The sequence below is a fragment of the Sorex araneus genome, chromosome 5 (assembly GCF_027595985.1).
Source record: "Sorex araneus isolate mSorAra2 chromosome 5, mSorAra2.pri, whole genome shotgun sequence".
NCBI classification, from domain to species: domain Eukaryota; kingdom Metazoa; phylum Chordata; class Mammalia; order Eulipotyphla; family Soricidae; genus Sorex; species Sorex araneus.
This window is the reverse complement of record NC_073306.1, coordinates 210,006,700-210,024,817: the sequence shown is the minus strand read 5'-3', so window position 1 is coordinate 210,024,817 and position 18,118 is coordinate 210,006,700. Positions and strand designations below refer to the sequence as shown.

Genomic DNA, 18,118 nt, shown 5'->3' with positions numbered 1-18,118 from the left:
GGGGAGGGGCGAGGGGGACGGGGCACGTCACAGTTAGCACGTTAGTCCAAGATTCTGTCCATCCAAGAATTCTCAGGACACTCTTTTTTTTTTTTTTAATTTACTTATTTATTTATCCTGCGATGCACAGGGGTTACTCCTGGCTTTGCACTCAGGAATTACTCCTGGCGGTGCTCAGGGGACCATATGGGATGCTGGGAATCGAACCCGGGTTGGCCGAGTGCAAAGCAAATGACTTACCCGCTGTGCTATCGCTCCAGCCCCCAGGACACTCCTTTATTAGTACAGTATTTTTAGTAGTTGTTTCACTTCTACTCAATTAGGATAGTCTCTAGCCTACAGCATAGGAAATAATCAAAAGAAGCATGAAGATTATTTCTAAAAATGCAAAATCAACTGTGATTTTTCTTTTTACAAATCAAAGTCACATTGTTGATTTCCCATAATATAAAAATGCACTGTCTGTAGCACTCTCATCCTGTTGTTTATCGATTTGCTCAAGCGGGCACCAGTAACGTCTCCATTGTGAGACTTGTTACTGTTTTTGGCATATCGAATATGCCACGGGTAGCTTGCCAGGTTCTGCCGTGCAGGCGGGATACTCTCGGTAGTTTGCCAGGCTCTCCTACAAGGATGAAAGAATTGAACCTGGGTCGGCTGCGTGCAAGGCAAACACTCTACCCACTGTGCTGTCACTCCAGTCCTAATATAAAAATAACACACCTTAATAGAAAGCATCTTAGGAAAATGTAGTTTAAAAAATTAAAACTATCAGGGCTGGAGTGATAGCATAGCGGAGAGGGCGTTTGCCTTGCATGTGGCCAACCCAGGTTCGATCCCCAGCATCCCATGTGGTCTCCCAAACACCATTCCTGAGTGTAGAGCCAGGAGCAACCCCTGAGCATTGCTGGGTGTGACCCCCCAAAAAAAATTAAAACTATCAAACCTACAACAAAATAAGGGGGTCCATGAAGATAGTTTTAAGATAATTATTGAAGGAAAATTTAAAATGCACCAAATTGTTTTGGTAGCGGGAAATAAATATCTTTATTTAAACTGTGTCATAAGAATTTGTTTGTCCCAACCTTTAATTAATTACTTAATTAATTTTAAAGTGAGTGGCTGTATTAATTTTAGAACTCCTTCTCCAGTCAATAATTTTCTTTTCTGGGCAAAATGTTTTCTCTGTTCTGGGTATCTAGATATTTTCTCACTACTGTAACATCTATAGATTTTTTTTCCCCAATCTAAGACAAAGTATTCTCAAAACTCTGTTGAGTTCACTGTATGCAAAACCTAACGTAATGCTACACTTTGATTCTTGTCTTAAGACACTGTAAAAATAATTTTGATTCTATATTGAAAGCCAATCACAGACAGTATTGAGTCATCACCTAGTGATGTCATCATTTAGTGAGGTCATTACTTTATCTTGTGAAAATAAGTCTTCAGAGTATTATTAAAGGAATAAAAAACAGCAGTCATTATGGAATAAGAACATTTCAGTATGAATTATTTTTCTGGTAAATTGTGTTAGTTATTTACTGTGTCTTCCTTTTCAGATTCAACTTTGTTTGACTATTTCTGGGTTGGTTTGTTTGTGTATTTTTGTGTTTGTTTTGGGGCCACACCTGGTGGTGTTCACGGGTCTGCACTCCACGGCCACTCCTGGTTCTGCACTCAGATGTCACTCCAGCTGGGCCTTGGACCGTATGCGATGCCAGAGATCAGTCCTGGCTTGGCGAGGGGCCTTGCAAGCGTGCGGGCCACTGTTCTATATCTCTAGCCCCTCAAACAGTCTTTCAAATATTCTATAGTAAAATAATTGTGTGTGCAAGCTTCATACAATTAATTCAACCGTATACTATATTTTTTTTGCTTTTAATAAAAAGTCACTGTGAAAAATATCCTCACAAAAGAGATAATATTTGCTTATTAAACTCATTTAATTGGTATAATTACTCATAGGTTAAAAAAAGTTTCGATAAATCACTTTATAAATAAAAGATAATCTTGAAAGTTGTCATTGAAAAATTGAACCCCTGTGGCTGGAGCGATAGCAAAGCGGGGAGCTTGCACGAGGCCTTGCACGCGGCCGTCCCCAGCATCCCACAGGGTCCCCTGAGCACCACCAGGAGTAATTCCTGAGTGCAGAGCCAGGAGGAACCCCTGAGCATTGCTGGGTGTGACCCAAAAAGCAAAAAAAAAAAAAATACCCCTGACGTCACCACATACAGTCCCTGAGCATCTCCAGGAGTGCTCCCCGAGCACAGAGCCAGGAGTGCCAACACTGCCAGGTGTTGGTCACCCCAAAACAAAAACAAACCAAAAAATTTGTTTACATGGATTCTGTTACTCTTAAATTTTCTTTGTTTGGAATTTCTGGGGCATATGCAGATTGAATGAATTCACTTATATCATGCCCCCTCTGTCGCACGTAAAGCAAGCATATGCTTGCTTAAGAAAGCTAGACTTGGCTTCATTTAAGGTTGGTAAAAAAAATATTTTTTGAGAACATGTGTCAGTGGTTAATTTATTTTAAGATATTGATTAGCCCTCTCAACACTGAAGATTACATTAATTGTTCACTATCTTAAACAAGACGGACATAATTTATGTAGGCAAGTTTTCAGGCTGAATGACTACACTGAGAATACTCAAGATTCTTGAAGGCTACACAGAGTACAAGGAAATTGTATTTACTTGTATTACATGTAAAATCAAACCAATCACAGTGAACTACCATCTTAGAGAGTAAAGGCCATACAAAATTCTCTCTGGAGTGATAAAACTTAGCAGTTATGAATTCTTTCTAAGTGAAAATGGTTCTTTTCTTCCAATGGTCAGAGGGAATGGTGAGATTTCTAATAAAAATTTTATGTGAATTAACTGTTTGTTGAATTTAATTCATAATTGCAGAAAGAATGAAAGAACTGTCAAAATGAAAAACAAATGTGTCTTTTAAAATTTTTTTAATTTAATGGAATTAATTTATTTTTTAATTTGTTCACAATAATTAATTACATTTAATATTCCAACATCAATCCCACCAGAATTACACCTTCCCACCAGATTGGTGAGAAAAAATTTTTTGGCTCTTTTTGGGTCACACCCGGCAATGCACAGGAGTTACTCCTGGATCATGCACTCAAGAATTACTCCTGGTGGTGCTCTGGGGATCATATGGGATGCTGGGAATCAAACCCGGGTTGTCTGTGTGCAAGGCAAATGCTCTACACGCTGTGCTAAGGCTCCAGCCCTGGTTGGTGAAAATTTTTATAAATCTCAAAAACTAGCATGTGAATTCAGTACATCTTTTTTTTTTTTTTTTTTTTTTTTGCTTTTTGGGTCACACCTGGCTCTGCACAGGGGTTACTCCTGGCTCTGCACTCAGGAATTATCCCTTGCGGTGCTCAGGGGACTATATTGGATGCCGGGTCAGCCGCATGCAAGGCAAATGCCCTACCCGCTGTGCTATGCTCCAGCCCCCTGAATTCAGTACATCTTAAGGTACTCTATTAATCCTTTCAACAAAATTTAATCTTAAAATCTTTTCCCCAGCTTAGCTCTGAAAGCTAAAGCTAAGAAGTATCCAGAATAGTGAAGTGTACCTTAGAAATGGCCCAGTGAGCCAAAAGACAGAGGCTAGCCCAATATTGAAGTCATTCCACTGGGCTCCATGACTTAGCTTCTCAGAAAATTTTTTTGGACTGTAATATTTGTTGTTTTATCTACTGGATGATCTTATACAAAATCCATCAACTTTGTTTCCATCTTTGATAGTTACCTTGGATATCTGTTGTTTTGTAGTGTGTATTGCCATTTCTTTTTCAAAAAATGTTTTATTTTATAAAGTAAATCACAATATTTGATTACATTTAATATTTAAACACCAATCCCACCACCATTACACCTTCCCACCACCATTACACCTTCCCACCACCATGTTTTGGATGAACCCCAACCCCTGCCCAAAGCAGAACCGAAATAATATATTTCCTATTGTTTGTTATGAAAAACCACTGAAAATGCTACAAAAAAGTCTCCTTAGAGGAAAGAGTGTGGAGATTGTAATCCCATTGATGGGATTACACGGCCGCGACTCAACCCACCCCTTCTGAGGGGCCCGGGTGAAGACAGCCAGGCTCAGGGGGCAAGAGACTCTGTGTTGTTCTCTCCTGGGAGCTTGGTTTATAGTCTCTGGATGTTGGCTGTTGATGGGATTACACAGCAGTGCTGGGGGCAGTTTCTGGGTGTGACTGCCTAGCTTCTAGAAAATGGGGAATCTGGGTGGAAGAGGCCCAGTCCCGATCTCGAGCAGCCTTGGAGATCTCAGTCCCAGGTCCTGCATACCTGGGTTTCTATGTTGGTTCCTTCATTTTATATATATATATATATATATATATATATATATATATATATATATTTCCATCTAAGATTGGTTGAGGCTCGGCCCAAGCATGTGGATATCAGACATGAGCTTGGTGGCAGTTGAGTTCTGGAGGTTTCTGGCTGCCAAGGCTGGGTCCCTTGGGGCGGGGAGGGGTCTCACCTGGCCCGGCCCCTTCGGGGATTCCCCAAATGAAAGGGCCTGTGTTGCCATTTCATGAGGAGTTTTAGCTAGCATTTCAGTTAGGCTGGTAGGTCAGCTTCATGAGTGCCAGCTCCTTTTCCGCGACTAATCAGTGTAGCCCTCCATGGCCTCAGTTCTCTGTGGTGTCTCTTAATTCTTTCAGTTAATCACAGTTTCCTCTAAGTTATCTTCATGTAGCTCGCCACTCGTGAAGATTGTAAATGCAAAATTTGAATCTTCAAACTTCGTTGCTGATATTTAGTGATGTAAGCTACCGAGAGTATCCTGCCCACATGGCAGAGCCTGGCGAGCTCCCCGTGGCATATTCGATATACCAAAGATAGTAACCATGAGTCTCACAATGGAGACGTTACTGGTGCCCTCTCAAGCACGTCGATGAGCAACAGGATGACAGTGACAGTGACTTAGTGATAAAGTAATAATTTTCTTATTTTTTTAACCAATATTTTTCTTAGCTTTCTAGAAACCATGCCAAATTTCACTACTTCTAATTTTTTCCATAAATTTTCCTTTGCTTCCTTCGTATATAATCATATCACGTAGGAATAGCAGTGCCCTTAGGATTGGGTTCGTTCTAATGAAACTGAGGGAATGTCTGCTGGGTTTCAATAGGCTCCGGAGAGACACGAATTACCTGGAGGTACTTGTGGAAATTGTGCTCTCTGCAGAGGAAGGAGTCAGTGTGTCTCTCTGCTTCCTCGATCCTCCTTCCCTTCTTTAGACCTAATGCCAGCATCAGTAAGGATGCCAGGCCTTGGCGCAGGGCCCAGGATGTTGCAATCCTTCATTAAGAACATACTGAATTCCATTGTTGTCAAATCCGCACCATGGTGTTTGAGATTAAATCTCACATTCGTTCACTGAGGTCGGCGTGCCTTCCCAAATTCTGCAGCCTCTATTATTTTCACTAATTATTAGAGTTGAATAGCTCGCCTTTCTGTCTTTGATTGTGTGCTTACTCCGTGCCAGGTACTAATGGAACATGAATCATCTCATTTAATTTTCCTCACGTCTCAGGAGGTCTGTGCTTTTAATTACACAGAGGAGGCTTTTAGGAGAAGTTAGAGGACTTACCCGCCCCCCCCTCCCCAAATCATGCAGCTAGCAATAAGGAGAGAGTTCAAAGCTAGCTTCTTTTTGTATAAACAGACATGTTGTGAAAGAATGCGTTCGTTTACAGTGATAAAGGAGGTGTGATGGTTTTCAAGCCATTGAAAATGTACTTTTACTAAAACCTAGGGCTGGAGCAATAACACAGCAGGTAAGGCATATGCCTTGCACGCGGCCGACCCAAGTTCAATTCCTCCGTCCCTCTTGGAGAGCCCAGCAAGCTACCGAGAGTATCCCACCCGCACGGCAGAACCTGGCAAGCTGCCAGTGGCGTATTCGATATGCCAAAAACAGTAACAACAAGTCTCACAATGCAGACATTACTGGTGCCCGCTTGAGCAAATCGATGAAGAACAGGATGACAGTGATACAGTGCTACTGAAACCTGGTGACTGTTGACACAGAGTAGAAGCTTTGCTACGGTGAGCGAGTGTGCTAACGGGAGCCACCCCCCTTCACAGATTCAGGCTCAGTCACCACACGGATTTAGACCTTAGAATTCTCAGGACGTTTTGTGGGCCAGGGTTCATTTCCAGATTTGGCTAAAGGAGTGAAGAGCGTTCCTCACTTTCCTCTCTTGTCCTATGGACTCCACTAGGGAATGCTTGGGTTGGAAAGAGCTTTCCCTGTGTCCCTTTAGTCACGTGTAGGTCAGTCTCACACCAGCCTTGACAGACACAAGCAGCAACCTATGTCTTGTCTGCTCCCCACAGCGGCCCCGCCCCGGGAATGTGACATGCAGGGTTTCTTCTGTTACTGAGCTGGGAGGGGGAGTTCTACCACCCCCCCAGATAGGTACCTTTATTATGAATCTATTGTTGAAATGGAAATGCATCCCTAAACCACAGTGGTGGTGATAACTAACAGTCACGGGTGAGCCGGTCATTTCCAGGAGCTGTCGGGGGAAGGGGGCCAGCTGCAGCTAAGCAGGGAGCAGAACCCAAGAGTAGGGAGGCCTGTAAGCAAACACCCCACAGACTCGAGAAAATATTTGCATTTCTCGACAGAGGGTTAATGTCCAAGACAGACAAAGCACTGATAGGACTAGACACGCAAAAACAAACAACCCCATAAAAAGTGGACGGGAGAGATGAACAGAAACATCCTCCAGGGAAACAGACAGATGGCCAACAGGTTTATGAAAATCGTGCTCTGCATCACTCTGGGATCAAGGAAATGCAAATCAAAGCAACAACGAGAAATCCCCGGATACATCATAGAGAACACAGAGCCACCAGTGTTCGACCTGGGGGCCAAAGGACCATACTGCAGACAGGAATGTCAACTGGTCACCTCCATTTTGGAAAACAACAGGAAAGTTTTCTGAGAAAAGAACTTGCGGCATTTTTTTTTCTCTCGGAAAACTAGGAATTGATCTTCCCTATAACCCAGGACTCCGCCTCTTGGCATCTACCCCCAAGGACCCGAAAACTCTACTTAGGAAGGACATTTGTGTCCCTGTGTTTGTCCTCTTGGAAGAGTTTCTGCTCATCCCTAACCAGCCCCTCCCCCCACCTCATTATTTGATGGGATTGGTTGTGCTTGTTTTGTTTAGTAGCAAATATTTTCTTCCAGTTGGAACTCTGGGGTGCCTAGGCCTGTGTCCCCGAGAGGAGGGGACACAGGCCGAGCAGCAGCCACTGCCATGGAAACTCCCAGCCCAGTTCTACCTGGATCAGCAACTCCAGATTTCACTGTTCTGACGTCCCAGTAGGAGCACACCAAATTAGATGGGAAAGTAACAAAGAAGCCAACTAAGCTCCATAGACAAAAACAATAATCAGACTCAACTAACAACTAGTAGCTTAGTAAACCCTCAGACAAGGACTTCATAACCCCATGGTGAGATACAGCAGTGTTCACAGATTTATTTTTTTTACTGTAGCATTTTTTTTTATAATTCAATTACCTTTTATTTACAACAAGCAGTATTAAATATTTTTTACTTGCTAGCTAAGGGGCAGGGTTGGAAAAACAGGGACATAGTGTGTGTGGGGGGAGTTTGCTCTGGTTGGTGGGATTGGTTTTGGAGCATTGAATCCCTGTAACCATTGTACTATGACAAACTCTGTACACCGCAGTGTTTATACAAAGAAAAACATCTCAACATCCATTCAGATTTAGATGTTTCACACATACAGTATATGCATGTACATGCACACTCTTTCTGTCCTGACTCACGTGTTTCTCTTTGATGGGCAAGAGGATCTTTGAAGATGGCAGATAATGAATCTGCAGTGTTCTTTGTTCACACACTCTGAGTACCACAAGAGATGATTTCTGTTGACGAATACAAGGGACATAAAAGAATTGAGAATATAGGGTTTTGTTCCTATTTAATTTCATAGCAAAAAATGAACTGAGACCACTTTCTCACACATGCGAAAAACTCAACTCCAATTTGATTAAAGGCCTCAATATCAGTTTTTGATATCGATACCAGGATTGAGCTTCCATATGACCCAGCAGTTCCACTTCTTGGTATCTCACCCAAGGACCCAAGACACTCTGTCCTGAAAAGTGAAATATCTGCCTAAATATTTCATTACATAAGATGAGTATTCCAGGAACAGGTCGGGGGCTGGAGAGGAATTGACTAGAATCCTGAAGACAACTTCCCTCGTCAATACTAATCTTCCGCCTTCCCTGTGTAGACGATGTATTTTATTTATTTATTTATTTATTTATTTATTTATTTATTTATTTATTTTGCTTTTTGGGTCACACCCGGCAATGCACAGGGGTTAGTCCTGGCTCTGCACTCAGGAATGACTCCTGGCGGTGCTCAGGGGACCATATGGGATGCTGGGAATCAAACCTGGGTCGGCCGCGTGCAAGGCAAGCACCCTACCCGCTGTGCTATTTGCTCCAGCCCCAAGACGATGTATTTTAGATGTATTGGACTCCATGTCTGACTTGGTGTTTTATGGACCATCATTAATGTATCGGGTTAGTAGCAAGTTAATTGCGTGATCATCAGTAGCTTCATCGGAAGGACTTTTCAATTCCTGTCTCTGTCTTCCTCCTCTTGACAGCTGCTGAAGTCCAGGAGTGAGGGGTCGATTCAGGCCTCCAGAGTCCCACAGCCAGAGCTGCCTGGTGGCGCCCCTCAGCTCAGTCTGCGGCGAAGCCACCGCCCGGCCCGCTGGAATGGCCTGAGGTCATCAGAGGACGCTGGTGATGCCGGGAGGGGCTCCAGGTGGGTGTGTTTCTCCTGCTGTCTGTTGGCGTGTCCCGCCTGCTCTAGGCCCACGTGGATGCAGATGCTCGCCTGGGTCTACCCCTGCTTCACCAGCTGGCAGACATGCCAGGCTCTTTAAAATTCATGCTAAGTTTTAATAACGTTTATGACTACTTTTTTAAAATTATTCTGAACATGGTACTGTGTAAAAAACAAAGGCACGCCGACGGGCGTGTGCACTCGAGGGCTCTCCGGGCGGCTCTGTCTCACCGCCCGAGTTCGGTGCTCTGGACCCACTGTGTATGGGCTGTATCGGGACAGCCGTTGTCCAAGGACGGGCAAAGGAAGAACGAGGACCAAGTGGTTGCTGATTAGTTACCGTTTATTCAATCTTCCATCTTTCTCATCTCCCGCACTCCCAGCTCCGTCCTCTCTCTGGATCTACTGTAGCCTGGATTCTCATCTCTCTCCTCTCTCTTTCCTCTCTCGCCCTTGCCCCTAGGTTACACACTGCCAGGTAGCAAAATCAACCTAAGAAAGCCCTTCCTGAGGGCTGTCAGGTTCAAAGGGAACACAACCTAGGGGCTTCCAAAGCCCTGCCTGACTGCCATTAGGAAAAATACCTCTTAAGGGTTTTTTCTCCTCTCCTTATTCCAAACATCATTAGCATCTTAATACTAGTTATTTTTGTATGGACATAGCAAGAGATACATTGAGGCTTACAAGGCAGCTCTCCTGGCAACATCTTGCCACAGACTCAGACCACAGCACTCAGGCCAGATTAATCATTCCTCACCCTAGCAGGGTCCAAATCTAGTTATCATTGTTTGGATCATGACAACATTTGTCCATGATCAAGCTCTTAACTTATAGTTAAGCATTAGGCACTTTGGCCAGGCCCATCTCGATGCCAGGGTAGCACACAACTCACCGCTTGCTCTGGATCCATCCTGTCCCTCGTCGGGACACTGTTTTGGGGGTGCTAGGAAGTAAGGGCAGCTGAGGCTTAGGTCCAGAGAACAGATGCCCAGGAGGAAAATATCATGTAGAGTCAAATGACTCCTAGGTTACAAGAGCATAACATTTGCTAAGTCTTCCTGTGTCCATACAAAAAGGACATTGCTCTGAATAAACTATGCAAAGGACTCAAGGGGAAGAGAAAAACAATATTTACAAGTCAACAGAACACTAAGAAGCTACAAATAAACAAAGAGGAATGGGAGCACTGTAACGGGATTAACCCAATAAACCTAAACTACCTGAGGCTTTGTTATCCTACAGGACTGGGAACAGCCTCCAGCACTTTCTGCCTGCCATCCCTAAAAAAAAGTTGAAAGTCACTTTTTAAATTCCTTTTTATAGTATGTTCAGTCATCAATATTATCTGCAATCAAAGGGTAAGTTAAGATTGCTCCTAGAATGGAGTCTCACGGTAAGTGTTGGGCATTGCCTTGTAGCCATGATGTTGCACATTATACCCAAAAGTGATGTTCTTCAGACACACTTGAAGAATAAGGCATGTGGATTTTTTGGAAATAGGTTAAATAGGGTCCAGATCTTATTTTTCCTTCTGAGAATTTATCTTTTATTTTAACCTAATACCTCGTTGTACAGTTAAAATTGTTCCATTACAGGATGGTTCAAGAGTGAGAGGGGCAGGCTGGCCTGGGACTCAGGCAAGGAAAGGTGTAGAAGTTCTACACTTACAAAGAGGAAGAAAAAGTGAGTGCCAAGGAAGTAATCACCATTAAAGACACATTTCCTGAGCTAGACCGAGAAAGACAAGGGCAGTTTCGTTAGTGACTTTTAAGGAAAGCAAACGTGAGTTCAAATGAAATTGAACATGTTGGATGGACCACAAGACCGGTCAGTGTGGCTGTGAATCAGAGCCGAGGGGACAGGTGTGTGGTGAAAGACGGAACGGAACTTCCTGTCGTGAACACAGCGTGGTGCGTACTTGTGCGATTGTCCATGGTCCACGCCGAAAGTGTGTTATGAAACAATGGCCGTGTTCAGGGGAGACTTCAGGAAAGGGAAGCTGGGGCCAGAGGGATAGCACAGAGGGGCAGCAGGCCGATGCTGACTGGGCTTGATCCCTCGCACCCCACAGGGTCCCCTGCGTCCGCCGGGGGGATTCCTGAGCTCAGAGAGCCAGGGAGAAGCACACACGCACCCCCAAAAAGCAAAGCCAAAAACCCCAAAATGATGCTCTTGAAATTAGGATGAGTGGAATCTCCCCCCAAACAGGAAAATCAAGATCAGGGCATTTCTGGGTGAAACACACACACACACACACACACACACACACACACACACACACACAACCTGGGACATGTTCAAGGACAACCTGGCAGAGAAACACACTTGCCACCGGGAGTCGGAAAATCAAGATCAGGGCATTTCTGGGTGAAACACACACACACACACACACACACACACACACACACACACACACAACCTGGGACATGTTCAAGGACAACCTGGCAGAGAAACACACTTGCCACCGGGAGTCGGGCCACCTGCAGTGTAGACCTGAGCGCCAGGGGTCAGAGGGTGAAGCTAAGGGTCAGGGCCATGACTCAGCACTAGAGCGTTTGCCTGGCCAGCGGAGGCCGGGGACGTGAGGACCGCGCCCAGCACCCACACCACCTCAGCGTTACAAACACGAAACACGAAACACAAACACGAAACGCTGCGTTTTCTATGGAAAAATCGGGAGTAGTTGCAGAACTACCAGCAGAGAAACTAGGCGAAAACCTTGCATGTTAGAAGTGCCAGGGGCCGCAGGAAGAAATACTCCAGGGGCAGGAGAGGTGCTGGAGGCCAGCAGGGAGGCCAGGGCTGCCGGCCAGACTCCGCCAGACTCGGGGCCCTGCGGTGAGGGAGGGACCGCAGGAGATCTTCGCGCCTGTGGCCGGGAGGAAAGGAGCTGGTGCTGAGGGGAGACTTAGTCCCCAGAGGGTGTTGTCGGCCACTGCTGACTGTGTCTTCTTGGCTACTGTGATGCTTAAAAATGAAATGCGCAAGCACGAGAGTTTGTAAGTCTGTAACTGTACCTCACGGTGAGTCACTAATAAAAAATAGAAAGAAAGAAAGAAAGAAAGAAAGAAAGAGAGAGAGAGAGAGAGAGAGAGAGAGAGGAAGGAAGGAAGGAAGGAAGGAAGGAAGGAAGGAAGGAAGGAAGGAAGGAAGGAAGGAAGGAAGGAAGGAAGGAAGGAAGGAAGGAAGGAAGGAGAGAGAAAGAAAGAAAGAAAGAAAGAAAGAAAGAAAGAAAGAAAGAAAGAAAGAAAGAAAGAAAGAAAGAAAGAAAGAAAGAAAGAAAGAAAGAAAGAAAGAAAGAGAGATGCGCACCTGGAGAGGTAGTATAGAGGGGAAAGGGCTTACCTTGCGTGTACCTGACTCAAGTTTGATCTCCGCCCCAAGATGCTCCCTGAGCAAGAGGCATGAGGAAGCCCTGAGCATCGCCAGGTGTGGCAGAGAGAGAGAGAGAGAGAGAGAGAGACAGACAGACAGACAGACAGACAAACAGAAAGACAGACAGACAGAGACACAGAGAGACACAGAGACAGAGACAGACACAGAGAGGTGGGGGAGGCAAGAATTGAAATCAAACTAGATGTGTGGGGCTGGAGCAGTAGCACAGCAGGTGGGGCGCTTGCCTTGCCTGGCAGGAGTAACCCCTGAGCATCGCTGGGTGTGACCCAAAAAGCCAAAACAAACAAACAAACAAGATTTGTAGGCTCGACAGTTAAGTCTATGGAGAGGGAAAATGCCGATTTTCCGAGCCAGGAGGGACTACGACAGGGAGCCGTAACAGGGCCCAGAGACCAGGGGCCGCCCCCAGAGGCAGGTGGGCCACAGACTCCTCACATCTGGCCCGGCCAGCTGCAGTGTTCTGCGTCTACACCGGCGCTTCCTGCCTCTGCACACCCCGGCCGGTTCCGCGCCTGCAGCAGGCCGGGGACACGAGGGTGCTGGAATGTGTTTTCCAACGTTCTGCGCCTGGGACGGGCGTTGGGCTGGGGGGCGAGTGTCCAAACCAACGGCCGTAGCTGCGCCCTGCGCAGAGGCAGTTCCGGGGACCCCGGTTAGGAAACAGGGAGTGTCCCCTCTCCTGCCCGTCAGCCGGCAGCCAGGCAGTGCGCACCGGAGGGACGGTGCTGGAGGCTAACTTGGACCTTGGGAAGAGGTCAGAACCGATGAGGGACACAAGACGCAGAGCCTTTGAATTATTTTTCTTTTGTTGAAAAGCCAGCATCCGATAGCTGGGGGAAGAACAAGTGTAGGTTCCTCTCCCTCAAGTGCTCGCCGAGAAAGTGCTTGCACTGCCTCCCGTGAAATGAGGAGAGAAGGCCCGGTGCTGGCTCTTCCGTGTTCAGTGAGAAGATGAAGGTGATGAACGTTTCCTGCGCTGTCGGTGGCCAGGTGGGAGCTCCCGGGGAGAGTGGGTTGGCGGCTCTGAGCTGCAGGTTAAAGCGGAAGGCACAGCTCGGTCACGCCAGCCTTTTCTTCTTCTCTTCAGCACGTTTTGACGCCATCTAAATAAATGCATGTTCCTGTGTGTGCGTTTCCTCCATACTTTCCAGAACTTGTTTGTTTGTTTGGGGTCCACACCCCGCAGTGCTCGGGGTTTCCCCCCGGCTCTGAGCTCAGGGATCACTCCTGGCGGGCTGGGGGGTGCTGGGGAATAAACCTGGATCTTCAGCGTCCAAGGCAAGTGCCCTACCTGCCGTCCTGTCTCCCCAGCCCCTTGCTAGTGCTCGTGAAGCAAAGCCCTGGAGAACTGTCTCCCTTGCGGAGAGGTTCCGGGAAGCGCTGTCCTTGCCTCTGCTTCTTGCGTCACACACAAACTCATCCTACATCCGCTCTCTAGCCATAAATCTGTGGTATCCGACCCAAGGTTCTGGCTTTTTTGCTTTCTATAAACCTCTTCATAGGTTGTGAGGCGAAATATTAAAAGTGGAGATCATCAAAATCGATGCAACTAAAAATAGACGTTTGTCTTTTACATAGCTTTGTAGTGAAATAGACTCTATGCCCATTTTCTTTTAAAAAATAAACAGCACAATGGGCTTTGTGCCCAGTTTCTTTCCCAAGCAAACTTTTGGTTAGCTCTTTCGTCTTAAACAGATAAGTCACTTAACGTTTTCTTTTGTATGCTTTCGCTTTTGACCTTCACAGTGTACCAGCTGCCCTGGCCTAAAGTTGGCACTATACGTGAAGTATATTGTTGTGTTAGTACAGTGTGGGCTAGTATATTGTTGTTTGCTAATGCAATATTTATTTGCACTCCTCAACATTTTGAAAGCGGTTGTCAAGAATCATTTAGCTGGGATTTTCCTAGGACTGACTTTCTTTCATTTGTGCTTTGACCAAAAAAGCAGTCACTGTCACTGTCACTGTCATCCATTGCTCATTGATTTGATCGAGCGGGCACCAGGGCTGGAGCAATAATAGCACAGCAGGTAGGGCATTTACCTTGCACGCAGCTGACCTGGGTTCGATTCCTCCACCCCTTTCGACAAGTTACCGAGAGTATCCCACCCGCATGGCAGAGCCTGGCAAGCTAACTGTGGCATATTCAATATGCCAAAAACAGTAACAAATCTCACAATGGAGAGCAAATCGATGAACAGGATGACAGTGCTATATATTCTTTGAGATATATATATATAGAGAGAGAAATTTATTTCCTTCTTCAGAGAACTTTATTTTGAAGAGATGCACTGGGTGACATCTGAAACAAAGCAAGTTTGATTTTACAGTGCAGGGGTCAATCCCAGAGACCCACAAACGCACAAGGCAGGCGATCTGCCATGAGCCACATCCCAGCCCCTATAACATGGTCATTTTAGGGGGGTTGGGGGACTTCTAACCAGAGCTCCGAGGACCTGGGAAACACGCCCAGCAAGCCTCTCTCTGGTTCTGGGGGCCTGGCAGTCTGTTGCTGCTTAGGCAAACCAAATCCCACGGTACACTAAAAGAAGCATAAGAAGTGGAATGGATTCCAGCAATGCAAGAACGGTCCAGTAGATTAGATGCAAATAAATTAGGGCATACGCCCACATTGACAACAGAAACAATAAACATCAGGCGATCACCTTTACAGGGAAGTCTTTTAAGGAAAGTCAGCATCCACTTCTGATAGCAACTCAATAAAATGGAGCCAGAAAAAACATACTGTAACCTGGTGACGCTCATACACCTCGTCCCCACAGCTGATGGCATCTTTAGTGTGATCGACTGAAAGCTGTTTCTCTCCGCTCAGGCTCAGGCAGGGCTATCCACCCTCATCGGTGTCAGTCAACACAGTGTTGGAAATCTTCACCCATCTGCTCTCATGTTTTCAGTTCCGTCGAGTCTGTGCCTTGGGCATGTGGCTGCACCCCTCTCTCATCACCAGTGTGACTGAAGCCCTGTTCCCTGTCGCCGTTACTTCTCGTTCTCTTTCCCTCCCTTGATCTCTTTCCATCTCTGTCCTTCTCCTCTCTGAATGCTGGGGTCAAGGACGATCTAAACACCTCCCTTTTACTAACGTGCATCTCCTCATCCAGTATTCTGTGTCCCACAGGTGAGTGAGATCATCCTGGTTTGTCTCTCTTCTGACTTTCTTCACTCAGCTTGACTCTCCCAGTCCCAACCATGTTGCAGCAAATTCCATGACCTCATCGTTCCTTACAGCTAAATAGTATTCCGTTGTGTATATGTATCACATCTTCACGATCCAGTCATCTGTCATTGAACACCCAGGTTGACTCCCTAGCTTAGCTGTTATACTGAGTGCAGTAATGAATAACGCTGTCACAGGTCCTTTGGAGAGCGTGTTTCTGTGTCCTGGGGACAGATGCCCAAAAGTAGAATTGCTGAGTCACTTGGCAGTTCAATTTTAAGTTTACTGAGAACTTTCCAGACTGCTTTCCACAGGGGTTGTACCAAAAAACATTCCGACCGGCAGTGGATAAGAATTCAAAAGGAATAAAATTCTTAAGAGTGAATTTAACCAAAGGAGGCAAAATATCTGAAAACTGTAAGGCACTGTTGGGAGTAATTAAAGATGTAAGATAACTGTATTTCTGGATTGGAAGATGAATATGTTTAAAGTATCTATGCTGCCAAAAGCAATCTGCAGGCTTGCTATAATCCCTGTCCAAATTCAAATGGTAGTTTTTCACTGAAATAGAGCAAACTTATAGTAGTCCAAAAGGATTAGTAATGGCATAATAGTGGATGCATGCCAATGAAGCAGAACAGAGCCCATCAATAAGCTAGCATATCTATAATTACGAATCTTTGGCTAGAAAGCCAAGACTCTCCCTGTTAGAATGACAACCATCGAGAGAGAAGTGTAGGTAAGAATGTGTAGAAAAGGAACCTTTGGGATTGTACGTGGGAGTGTAAATTGGTGTAAACAGGTATAAGAGGCGGTTTGGAAACCTACCTTGTGACCCAGCAGCCTGTCCAGGGAATCTCTCCAAAGACAGGTCAGTCCGAATCTCAAAGGGGTATCTCAGGGCCGTCACCACAGCCTTCGACAGTACAGCCTGGTCCGCCTGTGGATAAGCGGGTAAGGGGAAATGTGCCACCAGTAAAACTGACATGTGCAAACACAGAGACAAAAAGACCACACACACAACAAAAGTGGTGCCACTCAGAAGCTCACAGGTTGGCCTAGAAGACGTTCCGACAGGTGAATTAAACCAGTTTTGGAGAGAGATGCTTTATGCTCTCACTGACCTGTGAAGTCTAAAGCTGTCACGCTCGTGAAAGCCAAGAGGGGCTCCTGAAAGCGGGGGGTGGCAGGCTCTGCTTGTTAGGGACAGTGGTAGCTGCTGATCAGGATGTTTGACGTCTCCCTTAGGATTGTGAGGAAGCGCTAGGGTCTGGTGGGAAGCACAGTTGCCATTTGGTGTTCTTGGAATTGGCCGAGTGAGTAGATCTCAGTTGTTCTGGCCACAAAAACAAAGTCATAAGCGTGTGAGGTCATGGGATGTTCTAAATTGCCTGATTGTGGAAGTTATGTCATAATGTATGCATCTTTTACCACATTTCGCACCTTGAATGTATCGCTTTATCTCGTAAATTATACCTCAGCGAAGCGGGAAGGAGAGTCACTCTGAATATAATAGTGCTCCTATCTCAGCCCTGAGATGGAATATTGTAGGGAGAAAACATGATTCTGAGAAGATCGTTAATTTCACAAGTGTTTGCTGAGTTTGGGAACGTAGCCCAAGTCCCGTATGTGGCTGACAGGCTAAGATTAATCTGTCTCCTGATTGTTTTGCGATTACGTACTTGCTACCTTTCTCCCACCTTCCATTGCTTCACTGTGCGTTTGTCCTTTTGTCCCCAGCCTGCTGTGACTTCGTGGCACTGTGTTTATGTTTATATCTTATGTTTCCATAATACCTGGTAGACAGACTCGGCTGCCACTGTAGTCCTCGTTCATGGGATGTTATGACCCACAAAGAGAGATTTGGATGTACTTTCCACTCTCTCTCCCACCCACCTCGTCTCCAAGGTTAAGCTCTGATGGTCAAACCGGAGAATCCTATGTCCTGATTTGTGTCCTGTGGTTCTTGGTCCCCGAGGGAAGCCTGCTGGCAAGCCTGCTCACAGTGGCATTGCCACGGGTGGGGCAGGACAGCCGGGTCCTCTTGCCGCCCTGTGCCACCTCCCTACAGAGATGGACTCTGATCACAACACCCTTTCATCCACACAGGAGCTCTGTCCACGCACCTGGTACACTGCTTTAGTGCTCTCTGCTGTCTGAGGCTCATCACCGCTACCCACCTGGAGCACAAAGTGTGTGTGTGTCTTGTGACGTTTGCCAGACAGCACTTGCTGTTTTTTGTTTTGTTTTGTTTTTTGTTTTGTTTTGTTTTTTGGGTCACACCTGGCGATGCACAGGGGTTCCTCCTGGCTCATGCACTCAGGAATGATTCCTGGCAGTGCTCGGGGGACCCTATGGGATGCTGGGATTCGAACCCCGGTCAGCCACGTGCAAGGCAAACGACCTACCTGCTGTGCTATTGCTCCAGCCCCAGCACTTGCTATTTTAGACACACACGGCAACCGTCCCCATTTCAAAAGATTCAGGCTGGCAGTGAGGCTGAGGAACTCATTTCAGCGCTGCCATCTACGCCTCTTGCCCTTCCAATCCTCTGGCCTGGAACTCCTGCAGGTCCCTGGGACTTGCCTCATTCCTGAACTCAGTCACCACCCTGACAGAGAGT

The 18,118-nt window shown here is 46.0% G+C and overlaps 1 protein-coding gene across 1 annotated transcript in view; it reads left to right on the top strand.

Annotated features, from left to right (window-relative positions):
• Positions 1-18,118, top strand: part of FAM13A (family with sequence similarity 13 member A) — a 246,164-nt gene that overhangs the window by 122,074 nt on the left and 105,972 nt on the right. Inside the window, exon 7 of the mRNA XM_055138786.1 lies at positions 8,740-8,903. Coding sequence (XP_054994761.1) covers positions 8,740-8,903 — 164 coding nt within the window. The remainder of the gene's footprint in view (positions 1-8,739; positions 8,904-18,118) is intronic.